We start from the raw sequence: 22,598 nt of genomic DNA, 5'->3' as shown, positions 1-22,598 counted from the left end.
ACCATGCTGTCTCGCCTTTTCAGACTTTATGGCCTGCTGGTGGCATCCAACCCATGGGAGGTAATTGTGGCCACCATTGCCCTCACTGTCTACTTCATGTCCATGAATGGCCTGGCAGTTAACAACGAAGTGTGCAGCTGGAAGGAGTGTCCCAAGCTTCGGGGAGAAGTCCCGGGCAGTGACATCATCATTCTAACTGTCACACGCTGTATGTCAATTGTCTACATGTATTTTCAGTTCAAGAAACTTAGACACCTGGGCTCAAAATATATTCTGCGTATTGCTGGGCTCTTCACCATATTTTCCAGCTTCATTTTCAGTGCAGTGGTCATTTACTTCTATGGGAAAGAGCTGTGTGGCCTCAATGGAGCAGCACTACCATTCTTCCTTATTGACCTGTCCAAAGCCTGCACATTGGCCAAGTTTGCCCTCAGTTCAAAGTCTCAGGAGGAGGTAAGGGAGAACATATCTCAGGGCATGGCCATCCTAGGTCCCACCTTCACACTAGATGCACTTGTAGAGTGCCTGGTCATTGGAGTGGGCACCATGTCAGGTGTGCCCCAGCTAGAGATCATGTGCTATTTTGGCTTCATGTCTGTTGTGGCCAATTACTTTGTCTTCATGACCTTTTTCCCTGCCTGCGTCTCACTGGTCCTGGAATTGTCCAGGGAAAGCCATGACGGCCATCCTATATGGCAGCTGAGCCACTTTGCCCACGTGCTGGCTGAAGAGAACAACAAGCCAAATCCTGTCTCCGAAAGGGTTAAAATTATCATGTCTCTGGGCTTGGTCCTGGTCCATTCCCTCACACGATTAGCTGCTGAGCACACAGGCCAGAATCATATAGTCAACAGATTGGACTCCAGCAGTTCCATGTGGCCTCTGCATGTGACTACCCTGGGACTAGCCCTGCTACTGGCCGTGAAGTACATCTTCTTTGAGCAGTCAGAAGTAGACATCCTGACATATAAGCTGGAGGCTGTTATGGATACCCCAGAGCGGGGGGTGGCTATGAGGAGAGAAATGCTGTCATCCAACTTACCTGACCCTTCTGCCATAGCTCATCTACCTTATAAGGACTATGATTATTCTAAAGTGATGGGCACCTGCTGTGAGAATGTCATTGGATACATGCCTGTTCCAGTAGGTGTTGCTGGTCCTCTTCTATTGGATGGGAAGCGGTTCCACATTCCTATGGCAACCACAGAAGGCTGCCTGGTGGCCAGCACTAACAGAGGTTGCAGGGCAATTGCTTTGAGTGGTGGTTGCAGAAGCATGATTCTATCTGATGGCATGACCAGCGGTGCTGTTGTACGGCTGCCTTCAGCGTGCCGGGCTGCAGAGGTCAAAGTCTGGCTGGACTCCATAGATGGATTCAATATTATCAAACAAGCATTTGACCAGACTGGTTGGTTTGCCCGTCTAGAGAAGCTGCGAATAGACTTAGCTGGGAGGAACCTGTATATTCACTTCCAGTCCCAGACAGGGGATACTATGGGCATGAACATGCTCTCAAAGGGAACTGAGAAGGCTGTGAGCAGACTTAAGGAACATTATCCAGAGATGGAGGTGTCATCAGTCAGTGGGAACTACTGTACAGATAAGAAGTCTGCTGCCATGAACTGGATTCTGGGCCGCGGCAAGTCTGCTGTTTGTGAGGCCACTATACCTGCCAAGGTGGTCAAAGAGGTCTTGAAGAGCAGTACAGCTGCCTTGGTAGAGCTGAACATCAATAAAAACCTGGTTGGCTCAGCCATGGCTGGTACAATTGGTGGCTTTAATGCTCAAGCTGCCAACATTGTAGCTTCTATCTACATTGCCTGTGGACAGGACCCTGCACAGACTGTGGGCAGCTCCAACTGTATAACTCTGATGGAAGCTGCTGGTCCTGAGGGAGAGGATCTTTACATAAGCTGTACCATGCCATCTATAGAACTTGGAACTGTGGGAGGTGGCACTAATCTGCCACCCCAACAAGCCTGTCTGCAGATACTTGGTGTTCAGGGCCCCAGCCCAACTCAGCCAGGCGAGAATGCCCGTCAGCTGGCCAGTGTGGTTTGTGCTGCTGTCCTGGCAGGAGAACTCTCAATTATGGCTGATCTTGTGGCAGAGTCATCCGTGTTTCTTAATAGTCCAGTCATCAGCTCCCCTCCTACACTGAGACACAGAGGGACAACAGAAGACTGTTGCAGAAGGGAGTTGCAATCACCCAAACCACTGAAGAGTGCAGCTGCCAATTCCTCAACACCAAACCCCACCCTTCTCACTGACTCTAAATCATCTGAGCCTGACATGGTCTCCAAACACAAGGAGGTGATTCAACCCCTGGCAGGCTCAGTGGAAATGATTTGTCCCTGTGATTCAAGTGAAATGGATTCTTCTGGTGAGACCCCCTCTTCTCAATGTGTTATAACCTCAGAGCCTCGAAAGCTGGACAAATGTTTGGCCATCCTCATGGATCCCCAGATGGGTCCCAGTTTCCTTACTGATGCAGAAGTGGTGAACCTGGTGATGTCACGCAAAGTCCTGAACTACAAGCTGGAAGCTGTCATGGATACTCCAGAGCAGGGGGTTGATATTAGGAGAAAAATTCTTTCATCAAACTTAACCAACCCTTCTGCCTTAGCTTATCTACCTCATAAGGACTATGATTATTCTAAAGTGATGGGCACTTGCTGTGAAAACGTCATTGGATACATGCCTGTTCCAGTAGGAGTTGCTGGTCCTCTTCTTTTGGATGGGAAGCGGTTCCACATTCCTATGGCAACCACAGAAGGCTGCCTGGTGGCCAGCGCCAACAGAGGTTGCAGGGCAATTGCTTTGAGTGGTGGTTGCAGAAGCATGGTTCTATCTGACGGCATGACTAGGGGTCCCGTTGTACGGCTGCCTTCAGCATGCCGGGCTGCAGAGGTCAAAGCCTGGCTGGACTCCATAGATGGATTCAATATTATCAAACAAGCCTTTGACCAGACTAGTAGGTTTGCCCGTCTAGATAAGCTGTTTATACGCTTAGCTGGGAGGAACCTGTATATTCGTTTCCAGTCCCAGACAGGAGATGCTATGGGCATGAACATGCTCTCAAAGGGAACTGAGAAGGCTGTGAGCAGACTTAAGGAACATTATCCAGAGATGGAGGTCTCATCAGTCAGCGGGAACTACTGTACAGATAAGAAGCCCGCTGCCATGAACTGGATTCTGGGCCGTGGCAAGTCTGCTGTTTGTGAGGCCACTATATCTGCCAAGGTGGTCAAAGAGGTCTTGAAGAGCAGTACAGCTGCCTTGGTAGAGCTGAACATCAATAAAAACCTGGTTGGCTCAGCCATGGCTGGTATCATTGGTGGCTTTAATGCTCAAGCTGCCAACATTGTTGCTGCTATCTACATTGCCTGTGGACAGGACCCTGCACAGACTGTGGGCAGCTCCAACTGTATAACTCTGATGGAAGCTGCTGGTCCTGAGGGAGAGGATCTTTACATAAGCTGTACCATGCCATCTATAGAACTTGGAACTGTGGGAGGTGGCACTAATCTGCCACCCCAACAAGCCTGTCTGCAGATACTTGGTGTTCAGGGCCCCAGCCCAACTCAGCCAGGCGAGAATGCCCGTCAGCTGGCCAGTGTGGTTTGTGCTGCTGTCCTGGCAGGAGAACTCTCACTCATGGCTGCTCTTGCTGCTGGTCACCTAGTCCGGAGCCATTTGACACATAACAGATCTAAAGTGAACCTATAAGAAACACCCATGTCATAATCAAGAGAGTAGTGACAGAAACGATGATGGTCCATCAGCATGAGCACTTTTGGATACAATGGGAAACCTGGATGTCATATAAAGCGAATAATTAGTGACTCTATTATGTGTTTTGTGTCACACATTGAAAGGAGCATTAGCTAGTTTGCAAATGCTTTATAATTTGCTTCAGTTTAAGTTTTTTTTGCTTGCTAATGAGTTAAGAGGTTTTTTAGAAAATAACTTCAAAAGCTCTACACTGCACTGAATAACGGCGACAGAGATTGCTTCTGTCGGTTCTGCGGCCTGAGTTTATGTGACGCAAACCATATAGTCCAGTTCTATATGTAATTTCGTTCAAATTTTCGGGGGATTAGGAAAACTATACATTTTTGGAAACTTCAGAGTATAACAAATCAGAAAATCCATGATTCCATTTGCGCAGAAGCCAATATGGCGGCCATCTTGGATTTAGCAAAATGGTGACCTTTGAATATTCGTTTTTCAATATCTCGACTTTTAGATTACGTAGGATCTGGATTCTAGTGGCTAAATCTACATTTTTAGGGTCAGGAAATCCAATGGTGCTAATTAAAAATATTTACAAATGATCAATGGCACAGATTTGGGTCATAATCCTTGATTTTGGGGGAAAAAATTTAGAATTAAATATTTGTTTTTCCACTATTTTGACTTCTAGATTACATAGGATCATGATTCAAGTGGTTAAATCTACAGTTTTCAGGAAATCCAATGGTGCTAATTAAAATCAGTGATCAATAGCACAATATTTACGCAATCTAGATCTGAAGAGACAGAGACAGATGATTTCTCTCATTGACACAAGGTTGCGTCATTTATTTACACAAACACAAACTAGACCAGTCTATACATCATCCTCACTATCATCATTGCTGTCACTAGCTTATGTATCTTGACAGTCTTCATCATTTTGGCAGTCAGCAGTACACTGACATAGCTCCGTACAGGGTAGCCCCACTGATCTGCATGAACATCTAAGTGAAGAACAGTCTGCTTTACAGTGACATCTGACCATCTCAATGATTGCCTCTGGTGCTGGGAGGGACTCAGTTGTAACTGGTTTCAGCTGGCCGTCCTTGTCCTTGTAGTAGCCATTGTTGAGTGGGTCAAGGAACTCCTGCTGAGCAATGTGTGCCTGACTCCATACTCTGGCCTGGATATGGACTCTTAGGACATGCTGCTTGAGAGCACCAAGGGTGGGTGGAAGCTTGTCCCCTTCTGCCATGTGTTTGCAGAATAGATGCCATCTCAGCTCAGGGATGTAAGTATGCAGTGCATACACACTTAGCTGCTGTAGTTAGCAGATCCTCTGTCACATCACTGGTTTGAGAAAGCATCTTCAGAGCCTCGAGGACATCATCACCAGCTTTGAGGTAGCTGTCACCCTCAGCGGTGACTGGGTTACCATGACTCAGTATGGCAGCCTTAATTGTCACGAGTTCCTAGTCCAGGATGTTCTGTGTTGTTGCCAGCTGTCCCAATGCCAAACTGACTCTCGAACTCCCTCGACAGACGTGACAGTTCAGGTGTAGCCATGAAGAATCTCTGTCTAGCGTTGGCATTGTTGGAGATTCCAATAAATCCAGATTGAGCCTTCATCTGCTTGTTGAGATGTTCACATGCATGGTCTGCAACTTCCTGCAAGTTCCTTCCAGGTCTCAGGATGATTGGTTCTGAGGTCATGCATATCAGCAATATATCTGGGCCAAAGTCGCTTGTATTTGATCCGGTCAAAAGCAAAGAACATCTTGCTGAGTGCTTCTGCAGCTTGCAGATGGAGTGCCAGATCAGCATTGCGAGATGCAGCCACAAAGAACAGTACTGTCTCCACTCTCTTCAGGTAGTTCATGATGGACCTGAACATGGCATTTTGTGCTTTCTGTGCTTCCCACTCTTTGAAAGCTTTCTCCACTTCAGCAGTGCCCAAGGCTTCCAGAAGGGTAGCCTTGGGACGAATATTACATTTTTAATTTTTCCCCCCAAAATCAAGGATTATGACCCAAATCTGTGCCATTGATCGTTTGTAAATATTTTTTATTAGCACCATTGGATTTACTGACCCTAAAAATGTAGATTTAGCCACTAGAATCCAGATCCTACGTAATCTAGAAGTCGAGATATTGAAAAACGAATATTCAAAGGTCGCCATTTTGAAAAATCCAAGATGGCCACCATATTGGCTTCTGCGCAAATGGAATCATGGATTTTCTGATTTGTTATACTCTGAAGTTTCCAAAAATGTATAGTTTTCCTAATCCCCCGAAAATTTGAACGAACCTTCTTTTTTGGACATATAGAACTGGACTAATATGCACATTATGGTTTGGCCATTGTTTTGTTGGAAACACAAGCCCTATTCAGAGGCTATGTCACTTGTTGAAAGCTGAACAGAAGGATAAATACAGAATATGATACTCCTGATGAATAAGCACTCCATTGTCTTAGTGTGGGTGCTATGTAAACCTGGAGAGCCTACTGTGAAAAAAGAAAAGAAAAAGGAGATGTCATGGAATTATTCAATGACCTGGAATTGATTATCAATCAATAATGGTTGGGCTGGTTTACATTGTGTAACACACATCTCACTGAGGAGGGTGGTGGAGCTTTCTGGGTGTTGGGGGTAAAATACCACAGTAAGAATTTAGTACCAACTGCCTCATGTACAGAAAACAACAATTTGCAATATACAAAATAGGGATGAAAAGTTAAACCAAGGAGGGAACTATCTCATCTGTTCATCTGTAATGCAGGTAACATGAAATGTATGCATAGTCTTTATGCATTTGAAGTTTATGGCACTCTTTTTTATGCTAGCAGATGAGGTCTGACCCTGACCCAGTAACAGTCTGCTGATATTGATCAGCAGATGTGATTAGCTACATCAGCAATAGCCATCATTTTATGTGTAGCCTACTGGGTGAAGAAGTACTAGAATGATAAACTATAACTAACATTGCGGAAATGTATATCTTATTAATATGATAACATTAAAGACATGAAGCAAAAACAGAACACAAGTACAGTAAACTAGCAATAATTTATTCCATGAATTTATTGAGAATGATTTTCAATACTATTGCTTTTATCTGTCAAAGCTTTGAATACAAAAAGAAAAAGAAATTCAACCAATTTATCCTTATGCAAAACAATGCACTTCACGTCAAGTAAAAAACTGATTAAATGTAGATAATGATAAAAGAACCAAACCATTTAAAACAGACAGAAAATACAATTTGGAAAGGAGATTGAAAAAAGAAAAAGTTCCGACTTCTTTTGACGAAAATCCACAAAGGATTGAAACATTACTAGATACAGTGGTGGCAATGTTAGCCTAGTGTGCAGGTTTTTCTTTCTTTATATGGACAACGGACATACTGTAGGACATGACCTCTGCCAAGAACCTATCAAGAGGTCATGTAACTACTACCTCTTTGTAAATATTAAACAAAAACAATTAAATAAAATACAAATTGAACAGCCAGTGGATCAGTCCAGTTCGGCTGATGACATCATTTGATGATGGTTATGCATATCAAAGACAGTGATTAATATTGATTATAGACATTCCATTGATTGGTTATGGTTACACTGTAAATGCATTAGGAAAAAAGAAAACATTAACCAGTGTAAAGTGCTATATATGACTGCACACATAGTATCATCATAACATGTACATACTTGCATATAAAAATTTAGATGATTGCATCAACTGTCAGTGAAATTGATGGTGAACTTTGCTCGTTTTCTTGAGAACCTTTTTCATGCTACTTTTTACATATTTGTCATCAGTGGAGATGTCAGGGAAAGTTCTAGGATTAACTTTTTTTTAAGGACATTTACTCACATTGACCTGTTCCAAGATAGTTTTAGCAGAGGTTTCACCAAACCAGCTCAGTACCAGCACACTGTCAAGGGGTTACAATCTTCCCCCTGTACATCGTTATTGTATCCAAGATTGAAATAAGCTGACAGTGGCATGGACATAAGAGTGGACGTTATAGTATCAACATGCTCCATATTAGCTGCATCATAGAAACACACTTGTTTGGATGAGCAGTTAAGGTAAATTCCAATCCTTTGATGTCTGCCAGTAAACGTAAGCTCTCTTTCAAAATTGCCATTATAGATGCTATACTTTTGCCCATTATACCTCAGAAAATGGTTGTATACCCCTAGTTCCCAAAAGGCCCTATTGCCTACCTCTATTTCCCAATAATGCTGACCTTCACCGAATTCATTGGCACTGAATGTCGCTGTGTCTGTATGGCTTTGGCGAGTATGACAGGGAGAACCACCAAAACCACTTGTTTGTTGACCAAAACCTCTTGTTTGTTGACCAAAACCTCTTGTTTGTTGACCAAAAGCACCTGTTGGTTGACCAATAGCACTTGTACCAAAAGCAAAAGAAGAAGTAGACCGCACATTTTTCAATTGACTCTTATGAACAGACCAAAACAAACTGCGTCCATCATCAGAAATCATTAGAGCTGTATTATCTCTTTTCAATGTGAGCCTCTCTGGTAGGGGATTGACCACCTGTAGCAACTCTTTCCAGACAAAGAACTGCAGGTGGCTCTCATAGGGCCCCAGAGAGACAGATGAAGAGGTCACCTGAAGCTCCATTGCTCTGGAATTGAATAGGCTTTCTGGCGTTGCTGTGCTGGTACCTTCAGTCCAGCTCTGTAAGAACTTCTCTGGGTCTGTCATTTCCAAACAAGATCTTGCCCTGACTTCTATCCCTTTACACTCTGACAAGGCTGTCTCCATAGCGTTCAACTTCTCACTCATCTTCTCTACAGCCTCTCTCTCTTTCTCCTGAAGTTCTTTCTTTATTTCACCCTTTCGCTTTGTCAAAAACTGGTACATCTCTTCAAATTGGGCGTTGATTTGAGTCATCAGGTGACTAGACTTCTCTTTGGTTGTTGTTATTTCTTCTCTCTGTGCCTGGGCTTGCCTCTCAATAGCCAGGACATCACTACAGAGGTTCTCCACACCCTTCTCCAGCTCCCGCCTCAAAGACACAGCAGCCTCTTTGATTGGTTTAAACTTGTGTCCCTCATGCTTCTCCCCATCTCTGCAAATGACACATGCCAACTGCTGGTCTGTCTCACAGAACAACTTGAGCTTTTCGTCATGTTCAGGGCACAAGCACTCCTGTGACAGAGAGACAGGGGGCAAAGAGGAATTATGCATTAGTTTGTATTGACTGGAAAGGATCAGAATGTTGACACTGGCCCCCTAAATCAGCTTGTTGAACTATATATTTTATAAAGTCATCATAAAACCACATGTAAACCGATTTAACAAATACGATTTGAATCACATAATCATTCCTTAGCCATGTTCAGACAACATAAAAAACAATACGACTCCAATCTGGATAGGAAATCAAATTTGGGCAGCCAGTCTGAAAAAGGAACCAACAACCACAGATCAGTGGTGTAAAGTAACCAAGTGGTTAAGGTATTTTTTACTTTACCGGAGCATTTCCAGTTTTCAGTAGGCGGGCCTACTTGCAAATATTGTACTTTTACTCCACAAAAAATATTTGAAAACTTTAGTTTCTAGTTACTTTGTAGATTTTGATTATTATTACAAAACATGTATTAACCACTACCACTTCTTGCCCTTTATACATTTCGGGCATTTGAAAATAGCCGATCTACAACAAGCTCACAAAGCAATGCATTGTGGGCTTGTAGATCTGCTATTTAAAAAAAAAAAAAGTACATTTGGAAACTTGTGAAATGGGACATTCTGCATAATGAGTACTCTTACTTTCAGTACATAATTATAAAATATATTTTAATGCAAATACTTTTGTATTTTGTTTTACTCAAGTAATTTTTTTACTGACTTTTATTTGTAACATTACAGTATTTCTAAATTGAGGTGTTGATGCTTTACAAAATGTGAGTACTTCTTCCAACAATGCAACAGATTAAATCACTGTCATCACTTATTTACCTGCAATTGTACTATTTTCATCGTCGCAGCTTCTTTTGCTTTCTCGGCCAGGCTCTTCAGAATGTGGTTCGTCGGGAGGTATTTCTCCTCTGTTGGAACAGTTTCATTGCACTGTGGGCACTGGCTCGATGTAGACAGACATTTTGTCACACACTTCCTACAGAAAGAGTGTCCACAGAGAAGGCTCACTGGATCAACGAAGAAAGTCACACAAACGGAGCAGGTCAGATCCTCGGTGTAAAGACACGCCATGTTGTCTTTGAGTCGACGTCTGTTTCCTGGATCTGACAGAAACACATAATGACCGTGGGGCGGGCTATATTTGATGGTAAGTTTCGTTTTCCAAGAAATAGGAAATAGCACCCCACCAGGTTAGAGTAGATTCAGTGGTGGAAAAAGTACTCAAATGTAGAATACTGCAATATAGAAATACTCTGTTACAAGTAATTGTCAATTTACTTGAGTAAAAGTACAAAAGTATTGGTATCAAAATGTACTCAAAGTACCAAAAGTAGAAAGTACTCATTATGAAGAAGTTTCACAAGTTTTCAAATGTATAAAATGTATACAAATCTTTTGAAAATAGCAGATCTACAAGCTCCAATGTGTCGCATTGCAACACACTGAGCTTGTAGATCGAGCTGAAGTGGTAATGTATATTTTGTAATAAATATCAGAATCTGCAAAGCAACTAGTAACTCAAGTTTTCAAATAATTGTAGTGCAAGTAAAAGTACAATATTTGCCTTTGAGATGTAGTGGAGTAGAAGTAAAAGTACTGAAAATTGGAAATACTCCATGCATTAAAGTAAAAAAATACCTCAATATTGTACTTAAGTACAGTACTTGAGTAAATGTACTTAGTTACTTTACACCACTGAGTAGATTCCATTCAACAGTTTCATAAAGAATGTGTTGTTTTTAAGCACTGAAAACACAAGTAGGCTACATGAATGATGAGTGAATGAATGTGGTGGCATCATTTCTTTTCGTGGAAGATGTAGTAAACAATAATGATCATGCATTGCCCTCTAGTGGGGGAAGCTTGGTGCTGCTGTGCAGCGGCACTTACAGTTTTTCACAATTGTTAACACACGTTTCTCAAAACAATAACGGCTTTCTCAAAACTGCACACACAACTGAAAACCTCACACACAAAATGCTAAACCCCACACTGCCTTTGCAAGATGACTCTTTGCCATCAAATCTTTTAACTGTTCACAAAATGGAACTCGTGTTTTCATTTGGTACACAGCCATATTTTCAAATGACACACACATACCATTCATTACAGTACAAACAATAAGCATGTGCTGCACACTACCAAACATTTACAGCACACTGCAGGGCAAAATTGAAAACACAATCATAGAAATAGAACACACCATATGAATGACATTGACAATTTCTTTTGTAAAATGACTCAGTGTATGTAGGCCTACTTTTTTCATAGTCAAACATAAAACAAAACACAAATATGCAGCCAAAAATGTTTTATTTCTCTACATGATTTAGGCATCATGCCTCCGGTTCATGTCTGGCCAGAGGGCCTCATTCACATCATAGGCAATGTTCTCCCTGTACAAGCAGCGTTGGAAGAAACGCCTCGAGTGGCGCATGAAGCCCTGACAGGCCTCAACAGTGACTAGGGCTGCAATCGATTTTCACGATTTTTGTATAATGACATTTTTCGATTTTGAATTGGAAGAAAAACATATTTTAATCGAGAATCGTTTGTTTTGAAAAAATCGGAAAAGAATCGGAATTGTGACCCCAAGAATCGGAATCGAATCAAATCGTGAGATAGCAGAAGATTCACACCCTAACAGTGACGTCGCCACAAGCCTCCTTCATGGCCTGGAGCAGTGGGACCCGGCTCTGTGGGTTCCGTTCATACTGTATACCTTCCACCTCCAAGCTCAAAAGAACTCCTCAATGGGATTCAGGAAAGGAGAATAAGGTGGAAGGTACAGAACGGAAAAATGTGGGTGGTCCTGGAACCACTCACTGCAGCACGGTGGTGCAAATTGCTCACCAGACCTGAATGTTTAGAGATTTTACTATTTGTGTGTTGTAGGTTGATGCTTTGAGATTTTACGTGAGAAGTGTGTGCAACAACTGAACATTGTGTGTAGTGTTTGGACAACAAGGTGTGTTGTAGATTGATGCTTTGAGATTTTATGTGAGAAGTGTGTGCAACAACTGAACATTGTGTGTAGTGTTTGGACAACAAGGTGATCATGTAATGATAGTGATGAGTGTAAAGAAGGAAAGTCAGAGTCTAGTGCAGATAAGGGAGTGTGAAGTAGTGGCAAATTGGGTCGAGCGATTAGTACATGAAGTTAAGGTTGTGAAAATTGTGCAGAATTTTCGCTTTTTGTGTGTTAACAATTGTGAAAAACTGTAACTTTGACATTCAAAATACACTGCACAAACTAAACCAGTGTGTGATCTTGTCTGTACATGCGTACACATCAGGTAATTGGCAGTGGTAGTAACAGGGCTGTATTTAATTGTAGGGTAAGTGATTTTCTTTGGTTAAAATAAGTGTTAAATAGCTCTATATCCTGATAGTACTCATTGCTATAGAGCAGGGGTCTTCAACGTTTTTCAGCCCAAGGACCCCTAGCTGAGAGAAAGACAAGGCAGGGACCCCCACTACATTGCATACAATTGTGTTGCAGATTAAACGTTTTCATAGATTTCATAGATAGCTTCATTGATTGCCATCAGTGCTGTGTAAATTAATGTTTTTTGTTCATTTCAGACATTTCACCACTTAAACCTTCAATACTTGGTACTTGATTTGGTCCTTTTCCCCCCTACATCAAACCTCTTTGCCAAAAATAGCCGATCTACAAGCGCACAACGCCTCGCAGCGCAGGAATAACTCTGAGGACCCCCTAGGGGTACCGGACCCCCTGCTGAAGACCCCTGCTATAGAGTGTTTGTTCAGTAACAGGATGGACATGATCGTTCTTGCTAAATCCAGTGTATTTACACTACATTTTATACGTAATGTTCATTAATATGTGCTGTGCTGTCCAAATAAACATCAATCTAAAATCTCTAGCTCTTTATTAAACAGATAATGCATTTTCAAGTCAGGATACCAATTTTATCCAATCAGGACGGAGAACTCAGTTAGGGCTCTCTGTTGCAGCTACTGTAGGCTGGGTTCAGCAGTATCAGATCCACATCCAAGACTACGTGTTTTGGAAAGCCTGTCAATGTCACTCTGTGACGGTTTATGTTAATGCTTGTGTACAGTTTTGTGTTTGTCACATTTTTTTTAGCAATAAAACTAGTGCTCACAGAGCTGACCCTGTGTCGTGTCCCTCATTTGCCGTGGTTAGTGACAGGTCACATAGTGGTTGGTTCTCAGAAAGATCCCCACATTAATATGTATTTGTCTGTGGACTCCAAATAGCCGATGTATGTAGGGTTAAAGTGGTCAAACTGATGTTGATGCATTGCTGTATTAACAAAAAAAATTATTGGGGACCTCCCGGAACCCCCCCCCCCCCCCCCCCCCCCAAGGACCCTCATTTGAGACCCACTCAAACAGTGCCACACTTTAAGAAACTGAAAAGAAAGTATGCCAACTCGTGCAGTTGTGTTCTGTATAATACATTTTATCAATCAATCAATCACTGTAAAATCATATTTTAACCATTAATTTCATTTAGATATATCTTCCACACACTCACTATACTTTTGTATAGGCTATGAAAGATGTAATGTGTTAAAAATAACACGAAGGAAAATATCAGCCTCACCAAATATATTATACATACAGACACGCTATAACAGATTTGTGTATGGCAAACTTAATATTGTAGCCTACATGACAGATAAAAAGATACGTAGGCCTACACGTATTACAGTGATAGATAGATCTCTCTCACACACACACACACACACACACACACACACACACACACACACACACACACACACACACACACACACACACACACACACACAACATGACCAGTTACAGCTTTGATTGCAGTTGTCCAAACAGACATGTTGTGAATTTCTGTGGCTTCACGGGTCTTCGTTTCAGAGAGAGAAATGATCAAGAGAGTGAGGCATGAGAGGCATAAGTGCAGAAAGCGTGAAATAGATGGTCTAAAGCTCATCTACCTAGAGCTACTATCGAGTTTTACACAGTAATTATCAGTCATCCTATCCGTCATTATTTCTAATACATCCATTAATCATGACATTTTTTAACATTAGACTTTTTGTCCATCAATTCCCACCATCTCAAGTTTGGCTTGGCACGCTCTGTCCTTCTATGAACTCAGTTTGGCTTGTCACCTCATCTGACCCTATTCTTAATTATCGGACATGTGGATAGTGATGTCCACCCCGATATATATATAACCCTGTGTCCACCAAGCGACCCAGGTGGTCCCTTAAGGTCGCTTAAGGGATATGCAATCCCTTAATGGTACGTGTTTCGTGAGATGGAGACATTTGTTATTTCCTATCCTTCATTGGCACAGTGCCAATACAGTATATTGTATGTAGAACATCTCACATAATCATGTAGTGACATTTACTTGTGATATTTATACTGGAATACATTTATTTCGCTAGATTACATTTCTCATTAATACTCTCTCTTTCCCTTTAATTGATACCATTATATCTAATTATAGAAAATTCCTTTTATGCCTTACTGTAGACTACATGCCGTACTTGCAGTTTTGTCTCACACCTCCACCCAAGACAAGATATGAACTTTGTGTAAAAAATATTTCATCTTCACAGCTTCTTTAGCTTTCTCAGCCAGCCAGCCACGTTTCTCAGAATGTAGTTGTTCGGGAGGTTTTACTCCTCTGTTGGAACAGTTTCATTGCACTGTGGGTACCGTCTCAATATCGACAGACAGTTTGTCACACACTACTACAGAAAGAGAGTCCAAAGAGAAGGCTCACTGGATCAAGGCACGAAGAACGTCAGACAAATGGAGCAGGTTAAATCCTTAGAGTACGAAAGACATGCCATGTTGTCTCCAACGTCTGATAGGCTCTGACAAAGATGAAGCTACGTTGATCAGCTTCGTTTTCCAAATAATACCACACCCATAAAGGCTACATCAGATTCCTTACAACTTTCTCAATATCTAGGCAATTATTGTAGTATTCTATGCAGAAAACCTGAGCCGATTACACACGTAAACTATTTAAAAAAAGATAAAAGATAAAAAAATGTTTTTTAAAAGTAAGATTTAGTTAGGCGATAACAATAAAGTATATGTAGCACTGCTCTCTGGTGGGGAGACCATGGAACTGCTACCAGCAGTACTTTTCTACAACCTCCAGCCGATCGAATGCATATATGTATAAGAAAATATATATATATATATATATATATATATATATATATATATATATATATATATAATAAAACAACAAAAACATTAGTATACTTTGTCACTGAAAAACTCATGATATACTGGAGACATGATTATTGTTGTTGTGTCATATTATTTGAGATATATCTTGCATTAGGCCTATTCATTACTGTATGCACCAGTCTGTCACTTTGCCACATGGATAACAATGAATTGAACACATTCCAACATTAATTATTACACAACATACAAATACTCCTGAGCCCCTATACTGCCCCATAAGGAGAGTAGAATGAAAGTGTCTAAAAATCTGCAACAAAGCTGCACTGATGGGAAATGTTTATGATCATAAAGATATTATGAACTGATCTATTCCATACACAAAAATAGAAGTGGCTTTTGGGTATCAAAAGAAAGTGCTGATTGGAAAATGTACAGAGGACAGCTGACCACGTCTGAAACACAGATGTACAAAGAAGTTACAAAACCGTGCAGATCCCCGGCATATGGACATGTCCAACTGTTAAAACCCTGCAGAACACCATGTTTACCATGTTTATGTCTTCATTTTTAAATGTCTTCATTTTTACATGTCCAAATTGCGGTTCTTGGCATTGCCCAATTTGGTTCCTCAATTGTTGTTGTTTGTCAAACCTTTTGGGCTGACCCTATGTCCGGCTGACCCTTAGTCTAGTCTCTCCATCCTCACTTTAAAGGATAATGTTTTAATGTCCTTTGTTAACATAAAACAATCAGTCATGATTAATTCCACATTTCTATTATAATAAACACTTACCGGTAATTCCATCACTCATAAGCATCAGATCACAGCTCACTTCTACCCCATTTCATTATCAGATGTTGTACACATATTCTAATTACTACACCTCAGCCAGTTCCCCTTTTTTCGTGGTTTCCTATAGCCTGATAAACCCCCCTCCCTTCCGTTTCCTAGGGCCCCTTGCTCCAACTGTCACTGCTGCACAAACAGCCCCATACTTACATCTTGCTCCACTGTCACTGCTGCACAAACAGCCCCATACTTACATTTTTCAAGCTGAGTACAATTCAAACACATGATTCAAGACATACAGTAATACAGTATGGTCATAAAACAATACAATAAACCAAAATAATATAATCACATTCTTGATTATTTCTTCAGGATCCAAAAAGTAATATTAGGGACGGACTCAATCTCAAAGGATCAACATGAATTAAATCAACAATAATTCACAATAATAACCCTTTTGTCAAAATCATAGTACATCATAGTAAAATGAGTTCATGTAATTAATATCACACTTTAGCATCATTTATAGTTGGTTGTACGGTATAACACAACCAAATTACAGATTACATTCACATTTCTTCATCCTGTTTGCCACTTCTGTTTGACCATTCCTGTCGACATACTAGGTTCATGACTTTCGTGTCCAGTAACCAGTAACTTTTCGTGTGTATGCATTGCAGTAACATCCTGTCCCCAAGATGTGTCTTTGCCAGACCCAAGGGGTCGGGCTTACATGAGGCTTTGTACCTGTTTCGTCCATACATGGGCATGGTCACTTTGTCCTCCGGCCCCAGCCAAAAAAAAGTCTGTCACTTTGTCCTCCGGCCCCAGCCAAAAAAAAAACTGTCCCCTTTCGTCACAAACTATTCATGACATCATTATTATGTCACAAGTATGTAATTAAGTAAAGCTCATTCTGGGTCTGGCAGAACCAGATCTCCTGGTCTTGTTTTAGCAATACAAGCTTTACACACACAGTATTATGCAGTAAAGTGATTTGATTTGATTCATTCTTCATTATTGTAAGCTTATAAGGTTTATGAGCCCCGCTGTGCTATACTCTTTCCTATTAATTATTCTCTTCTTTGACCATCGTTTAATAGGCCTATTAGACAGACATGGAGACTCATATCAACTTCCCTGGGCTTGGATTTGCCATAAGGGGTCCAAGGTACCCAAGGTCACACACACACACACACACACACACACACACACACACACACACACACACACACACACACACACACACACACACACACACACACACACACACACACACACACACACACACACACAGTACGGCATGTGCAATGTGTGTGTGCAATCAGGTAGCTCTCGTGCACATCCAGCCAGAAAATCCTCCACTATATCAGTGCTCCCAAGTTCACATTATGGCAAGGAAGTCATGGAGTTGGCCAAGCAAGTCTGTGAGTACAGTCCATGAAAAGCACCGGGCAATGCAAGATATAGCATGATAATTAAGCCATATAAGGGTAAATAAAAACAAGCAATTATAAAAACGAATTTAGATCTAAGCTTTCATTCAAGCCATATGGCTCCTTTGAGTTCAATGTGAAGATCCAGTATGATTCCCTTTGCAGTAAAAGTTTTTTGAGGTCACCCCCTGGGTGGCAGCGTGACCTTCTCAATGCCCACAAATGTAAGCGTGGCTGCAGAACCATATCCTCTCTCACTCTAATGTCTTGCTATAGTGTACTCCATGTTTCCATTTCTTATGGCTGCCATGTGTTCAGCATTTGGTTTGACCAATATAAATTACTGCAGGGACACTTCAACATGTAAACTGCATGGGTGGTGTTGTTGATTAAACTTAATTTTGTATTTCTGTCCTGTATGTGGGTGATAGAAGACCTTAGTGTTTGAAGTGGGTGTGGCTGAGCAGTGGGTGCATCTACCACAAGGATGGTTACCACACAACTCCTCCCTCAGCCAATTAGATTCAGTTTCAGTTTCAGCTAGGTGATCTTTTAAAAAATAAATAAAAAAAAATATCCCACGATTTTGTAACCCTTATTTTTCACCCGGTGCCAATTTTCTAAGTGATCCTGGGCGCCACACTCCCCTCTCCAGCCTAGGGAGGCCAGGGCCGAGCTCATGCCTTCAATGCATGAGAGCCAACTGACCTTCTTGTCACCTGACAGGGGGGAGTTTCCCTGGTTGGACGTGGCGCGTGGAAGGAACACGTTATTCAGTTCCCTTCTCCTCCATCAGGCGCCCCGGCTGTCATGGGGGAGGCGGTATAGCGACCAGGATTACTACATGTTTTTGTGAGGGTATTAACTACCCTGAGAGACACGGGGAGAACATGCAAGCTTCACACAGAGTAGGCCCTTTCGCCACCACTGGTGTGGAAGGGAATTCAACCTAGAGGAACTCATATTGTTTGTTAGTGATGTGCTTATCACGGAGTGCAACATCTTATCCCTATATCTTTAAGTAATTGTTCAGTAGGATTGTGTGGAAGAGATTTATAAAAAGTAATGTTACCTTCAGTGACATAATACTTATAGTATTCTGTACCACAATAGAACCAGGTTTGATGATAATTGTGTGAATTGAGAATTGATGAATCAATTACGTGCTTTCCTTTCAAACACAGACAGATTGTGAGAAAGAGGATGACTTGTTTAATTTATTCAGAGGGTTAACAGGTGTAGACAGACTGATCTGTATTTCTGAAATGATGCTTTAGATTTAGCAATCTGAAAAACTTATAACAGTCCACTTTAAGTTTGAACATGTTAACCTTATTATTAGGAACAAACAAAATACCTTTTCCCAATACTGAAAGTTGAGCAGAAGTAAGATTACAGTCTGAGATATGAATCGCCCGTTGCTATTGCTCCTGTATGCTGATGTGTATGCTGATGTTTCTTCTTCCCCCGCCTCGTCCTCTTCCTCTCTTTCGTTGGCCGTGGGATCGTGCGTCTAAAAACGCTCATCTTGAGAGTAGGTGGAATCACTGGATTGAGCAAGATCGGATTCGGATGGTGGAACCCCTGGTTCCATGTGCTGCTGCGTGTGTAGCGTTCTCTCTGGCGTGGGACTCAGTAGTCTTCAGCATTCTTTTCTAATTTGCTTCTTTTGAGGGCCGTAAGTTCAATCTCAAAGAGAGACGTTACAAAGAACCCGTTATACACACAGGAGAAATAAAATAGACATGTACAAAGGGAATCCCTCTTAGAGGATTGGTCTCTTCCAGGATGCATGCCCCTAACTACAGGTTTTGCCCCTTGCTCACCAGGGAGTGACCCTGGACTCTGCATGGCAGGGGTGTCCTCCTCCCTGAGCCAGGCTTGCACCTGGTGGCCTGATGGTTGAATATGGCAGGTTGGTGTTGGAAACTCTCGGGGCACTTCTGTCAGGCCCACTTCAGCCAGTACCTAAATACCAGCTGCAGGGTCTTCAGCTGGGAGCCATCCTTCACTGATGTTTCTCCCCTTTAATCACCAGAACATCTCAGGATGGTGGGGCAGTGGTCAGGGACATCTCCCTGCCTCTCCCTGCAGCTGAATTTCGATACTTTGCTTTTTACACTACGTGGCATCTCGATTCCCCCAACTCCTGTCTTTCCTTCGCAGCCAGGAAAGGGCTCATAACGAAAAGACAACTCAGATACTAATACAGTAAAAAAAAAGAAGAAGAAAAAAAGATCTGAAAATAGGCTATAATATGATGATGGTAGGCTATACCTTATAGTGTATATGTGACACTATGTTTGTGGTAGTGATTATGAACATTGGCTTGGTAAGTGAACGAAAAAGGTATAGAATTCTTCTCCTTTTTTTCTATGTATGACTTTTCTTTTTCATTCTCAACAGTTGGTGTCATTAAGGGAGGGCTGATACTTACCACTTAGGATTGGGAAGGGTTATAATGTTGAAATAATTTTAGATAGACCTTTTCAAAATACCAGGATTTGCCACCTGGCCTGGGCCCTTACTGGCTATATTAAAAACCGCTTTAGTAGATTGGACCTGAGTCGGCTCTGTACTTGGGCTGCTTTTTCCCCTCAAGGCCTACACCAAAAATAGCCAATCTACAAGCTCGTTGTGAGCTTGACTGTCTGTATATAGAGTGTCTGCTATTTTTATGTTTCAAGTGCACAGAAAGAACAGCCGTACGACGAAATATAAACTCCCTTTCCATTCCAAACAGCCTATCACAGCGACGGCCTCTTCGGGCTATGGGATCTATAGGCAGTGTTGCCAGAGTTTGAGACAGAAATGAGCAACCAGGTATATGAAAACAAGCCCAAAATAATTCAGCGACTAGGCTATGGCTTTTTGAAAATAGCCGATCTACAAGCTCACAACGCGTCGTGACACGTTGTGAGCTTGAAGATCTGCTATTTTCAACAAAGAAAAATGGGGGGACATTTTGAGGAGGAAAAAAGGTATTTTTTGAATATTGGGGGTCCTATGAAAATGTTTGAGAACCACTGGTTTATAAACAACATTAAGAAACAAGCCCAAATACCGGTAGGCAACTACACTTTAGATTCGAAACAAGCCCCAAAAAACCGCAACCACCAATATTTACAAGAAACTTTACAGAAAAACAAGCCCAAAGTCGCTTGTAATAAACGGACATGGCAACACTGTCGACTCGGAATCAGAGGCGCTTAGCGACCGATCGACGCGCCCCCCCCCACCCCGTTCCATCCATTGCACGACAGAGACGCATATAATGATGAACCGCGTTAATAGCAGTGTTGACTACAGACCTGTGGATGAGATAACGACAACTAAGCCTACATTTTTCCTGTGAGTATTTCAAGGTAAGAAGACCATTTTGTCTGTACTGCAATTGCATAGTGGATACATAAAAACATGCACTGATCAACAGTGGCAGTGCGTCCCTGTGCCCAGCATCAGCAGCGTGTGTGTGTATGTGTGCGTGTGTGTGTGTGCATGCGTGCGTGCCAGTGGTATGTTCATCACTGTGGCCCACACATGTCTAGCGCGATGGCAAAAAAAGATACCTTTCTTTTACCACCGACACCGTCTACAACAACGCATGTTGACAATGTGATCAAAGCACCGCAGTTCTATTTATCAGCCACAGCTGTCTATAATCTGTATCGATGCATGCCGTACGTTGTCCAGTTTCAACAACTGCATGCATGCGTGTTAATCCGTTACATTCAGACGTGGAGACCCTGAGCTGTTATATTTAATGAAATCCACAGGGCGTGTTGCTGTTGCACAGGCATTTGGTCTAACGGAGTCGGTGTGCGCAGCATTTCATGTCAATTGTGACAATTCCGTTTCATATTTATAGCTCAACGCGTGGCGCACTTACATTCCTCTGTCGTTCGACAAAAGAAATAGCCTGCCTATTTGTCTATAATTTGCAAATTTGACCAACATGTAGCCATGGGTGTGCCACTAGCTGTCCTTTGGGAAGGAATACCCAACCATTCAAAAATGACATGCTGCCACGTGCGTCATCTGTTGAAACTCTTGTTATTCTAAGACACATTGTTAAATGAAGATTTACTGTGACATTTCACCCTCGTGCAATCATCATGGCGTATCCAGATCTAGCATGTGTGTGTGCGCTGCTTCCTTTGTGCTCTGCTCAGAGTCAGACAACGTAGCTCATATGCCAAGCACAAAATACAACGTCATGGGCATCATTCATTATGGTTAAAATCGTTTCTAGGCCTACCCTCAGGTCTCCCCTTAGATCAGCAGCAAAATAAACCACTGGATGCTCACTGCACAATAAGGTCCTTTGTATAAAGTGTACAAAGGGAACCAGTGCCTTTGGTTCCATTTGGTACTGTCAAGAGGGTGCAAGATGGATTGCAACTAAGGGGGATCGATGTTAAGGTAACACTCCGTATTTTACAGTGTGGAATCCCCTGAACATGAACCATGAGGTGCACCTGTTCTGTGCAGTGATTATAGACCTACAGTATGGTCAGAGAGAGAGAGAGAGAGAGAGAGAGAGAGAGAGAGAGCAAAGGTCAACTCAGAAGCTGTTATTTCATTGTGTTGAACTTGTTTTACATTAAACATTATTTAATCTTTCTGTCACCTTCTAGCCTCACATGGTGCAAACACTTCCCATGTAATACAGAGAGGGATAATTAATGAACACAGAATTGTTCTGTTTAATATGCCCAAGGCTTGACTCACATCCCAGTATCTCTACATTTAATCATTCGTAAGCTGTATAATCATATAGATATGCTTGTGATACAGGAAACTGTATCCCTAACAGAGTTTGTATTGTACCACTTCTGACACCGTAATTCTTTTCTATCTACTACTCCAGTCCTATATTGTGCCTACAGTACTTCTTTTTTCGTGTATCTTCCTCAAATGTCCAACTCAGTAATGTGTAGCCACGCCCTTGCCTCTGGTGGTCCCACTTGGAAGAGGCCGGCCTCTGAAGGTGGTCTGTACAGGGGACAGGTGGTGGTTATGTGTTCGGCAGTCTGCTCAGGCTCGCCACACTCGTCATAAATTTGTTGATTTGAAGCAGCCGTCCCCAGTACGCAAACGGTTTATCAGAGTCCATTGCCGGCGTGCTAGATCTTCTACAGGAAACTGTATGCCTAACATAAAGTTTGTACCACATGACATCATCATGTTTTCTATCTATACTTCTGTAGGCTATCAGTTATGATTGGGCAAAGGGTCCATTCCATTCTCTGTGTGTGTGCTCAATA

General features: G+C 41.9%; 3 protein-coding genes across 4 annotated transcripts in view; 2 read left to right on the top strand and 1 right to left on the bottom strand.

Moving 5' to 3' along the window:
* On the top strand, positions 1–3,729 carry LOC308097772 (3-hydroxy-3-methylglutaryl-coenzyme A reductase-like; the record flags this gene model as incomplete). The annotated part of the gene is made up of 2 exons (XM_080445795.1): positions 1–951; positions 2,107–3,729. The coding sequence occupies exons 1-2, from the start codon at positions 4–6 to the stop codon at positions 3,727–3,729; spliced, it is 2,571 nt and encodes an 856-aa protein (XP_080301921.1). The 5' UTR covers positions 1–3.
* Positions 3,730–6,818: 3,089 nt separating this feature from the next.
* LOC308097049 (zinc-binding protein A33-like) lies at positions 6,819–9,999 on the bottom strand. Its single transcript, XM_080444630.1, has 2 exons — positions 9,736–9,999; positions 6,819–8,922 (listed from the first exon to the last, which is right to left on the bottom strand). Exons 1-2 carry the CDS (start codon positions 9,985–9,987, stop codon positions 7,660–7,662), a joined length of 1,515 nt encoding a protein of 504 aa, XP_080300756.1. The 5' UTR covers positions 9,988–9,999; the 3' UTR covers positions 6,819–7,659.
* A 10,579-nt stretch (positions 10,000–20,578) lies between these two features.
* slco4a1 (solute carrier organic anion transporter family, member 4A1) overlaps positions 20,579–22,598 on the top strand; it is a 38,862-nt gene continuing 36,842 nt past the window's right edge. Inside the window, exon 1 of one of the 2 annotated variants that reach the window (XM_080445305.1) lies at positions 20,579–20,696. The gene's annotated coding sequence lies outside the window, so the exon portion shown is untranslated. The remainder of the gene's footprint in view (positions 20,697–22,598) is intronic. The other variant, XM_080445306.1, reaches the window with a different exon arrangement.

Source organism: Gymnoscopelus braueri (genome assembly GCF_963280865.1).
Source record: "Gymnoscopelus braueri genome assembly, chromosome: 12".
NCBI lineage: Eukaryota > Metazoa > Chordata > Actinopteri > Myctophiformes > Myctophidae > Gymnoscopelus > Gymnoscopelus braueri.
Note: the sequence above shows the minus strand (reverse complement) of the source record. Positions and strands in the feature narration are given on the sequence as shown.

What these genes read in the sequence shown, in the direction of transcription:
- LOC308097049 (XM_080444630.1), bottom strand. Translation starts at nt 9,987, where the DNA reads ATGGCGTGTCTTTACACCGAGGATCTGACCTGCTCCGTTTGTGTGACT. An exon ending in TGAAAATAGTACAATTGCAG is followed by an intron (nt 8,923 to 9,735) that starts GTAAATAAGTGA and finishes TCTCTGTCACAG; the next exon opens with GAGTGCTTGTGCCCTGAACA.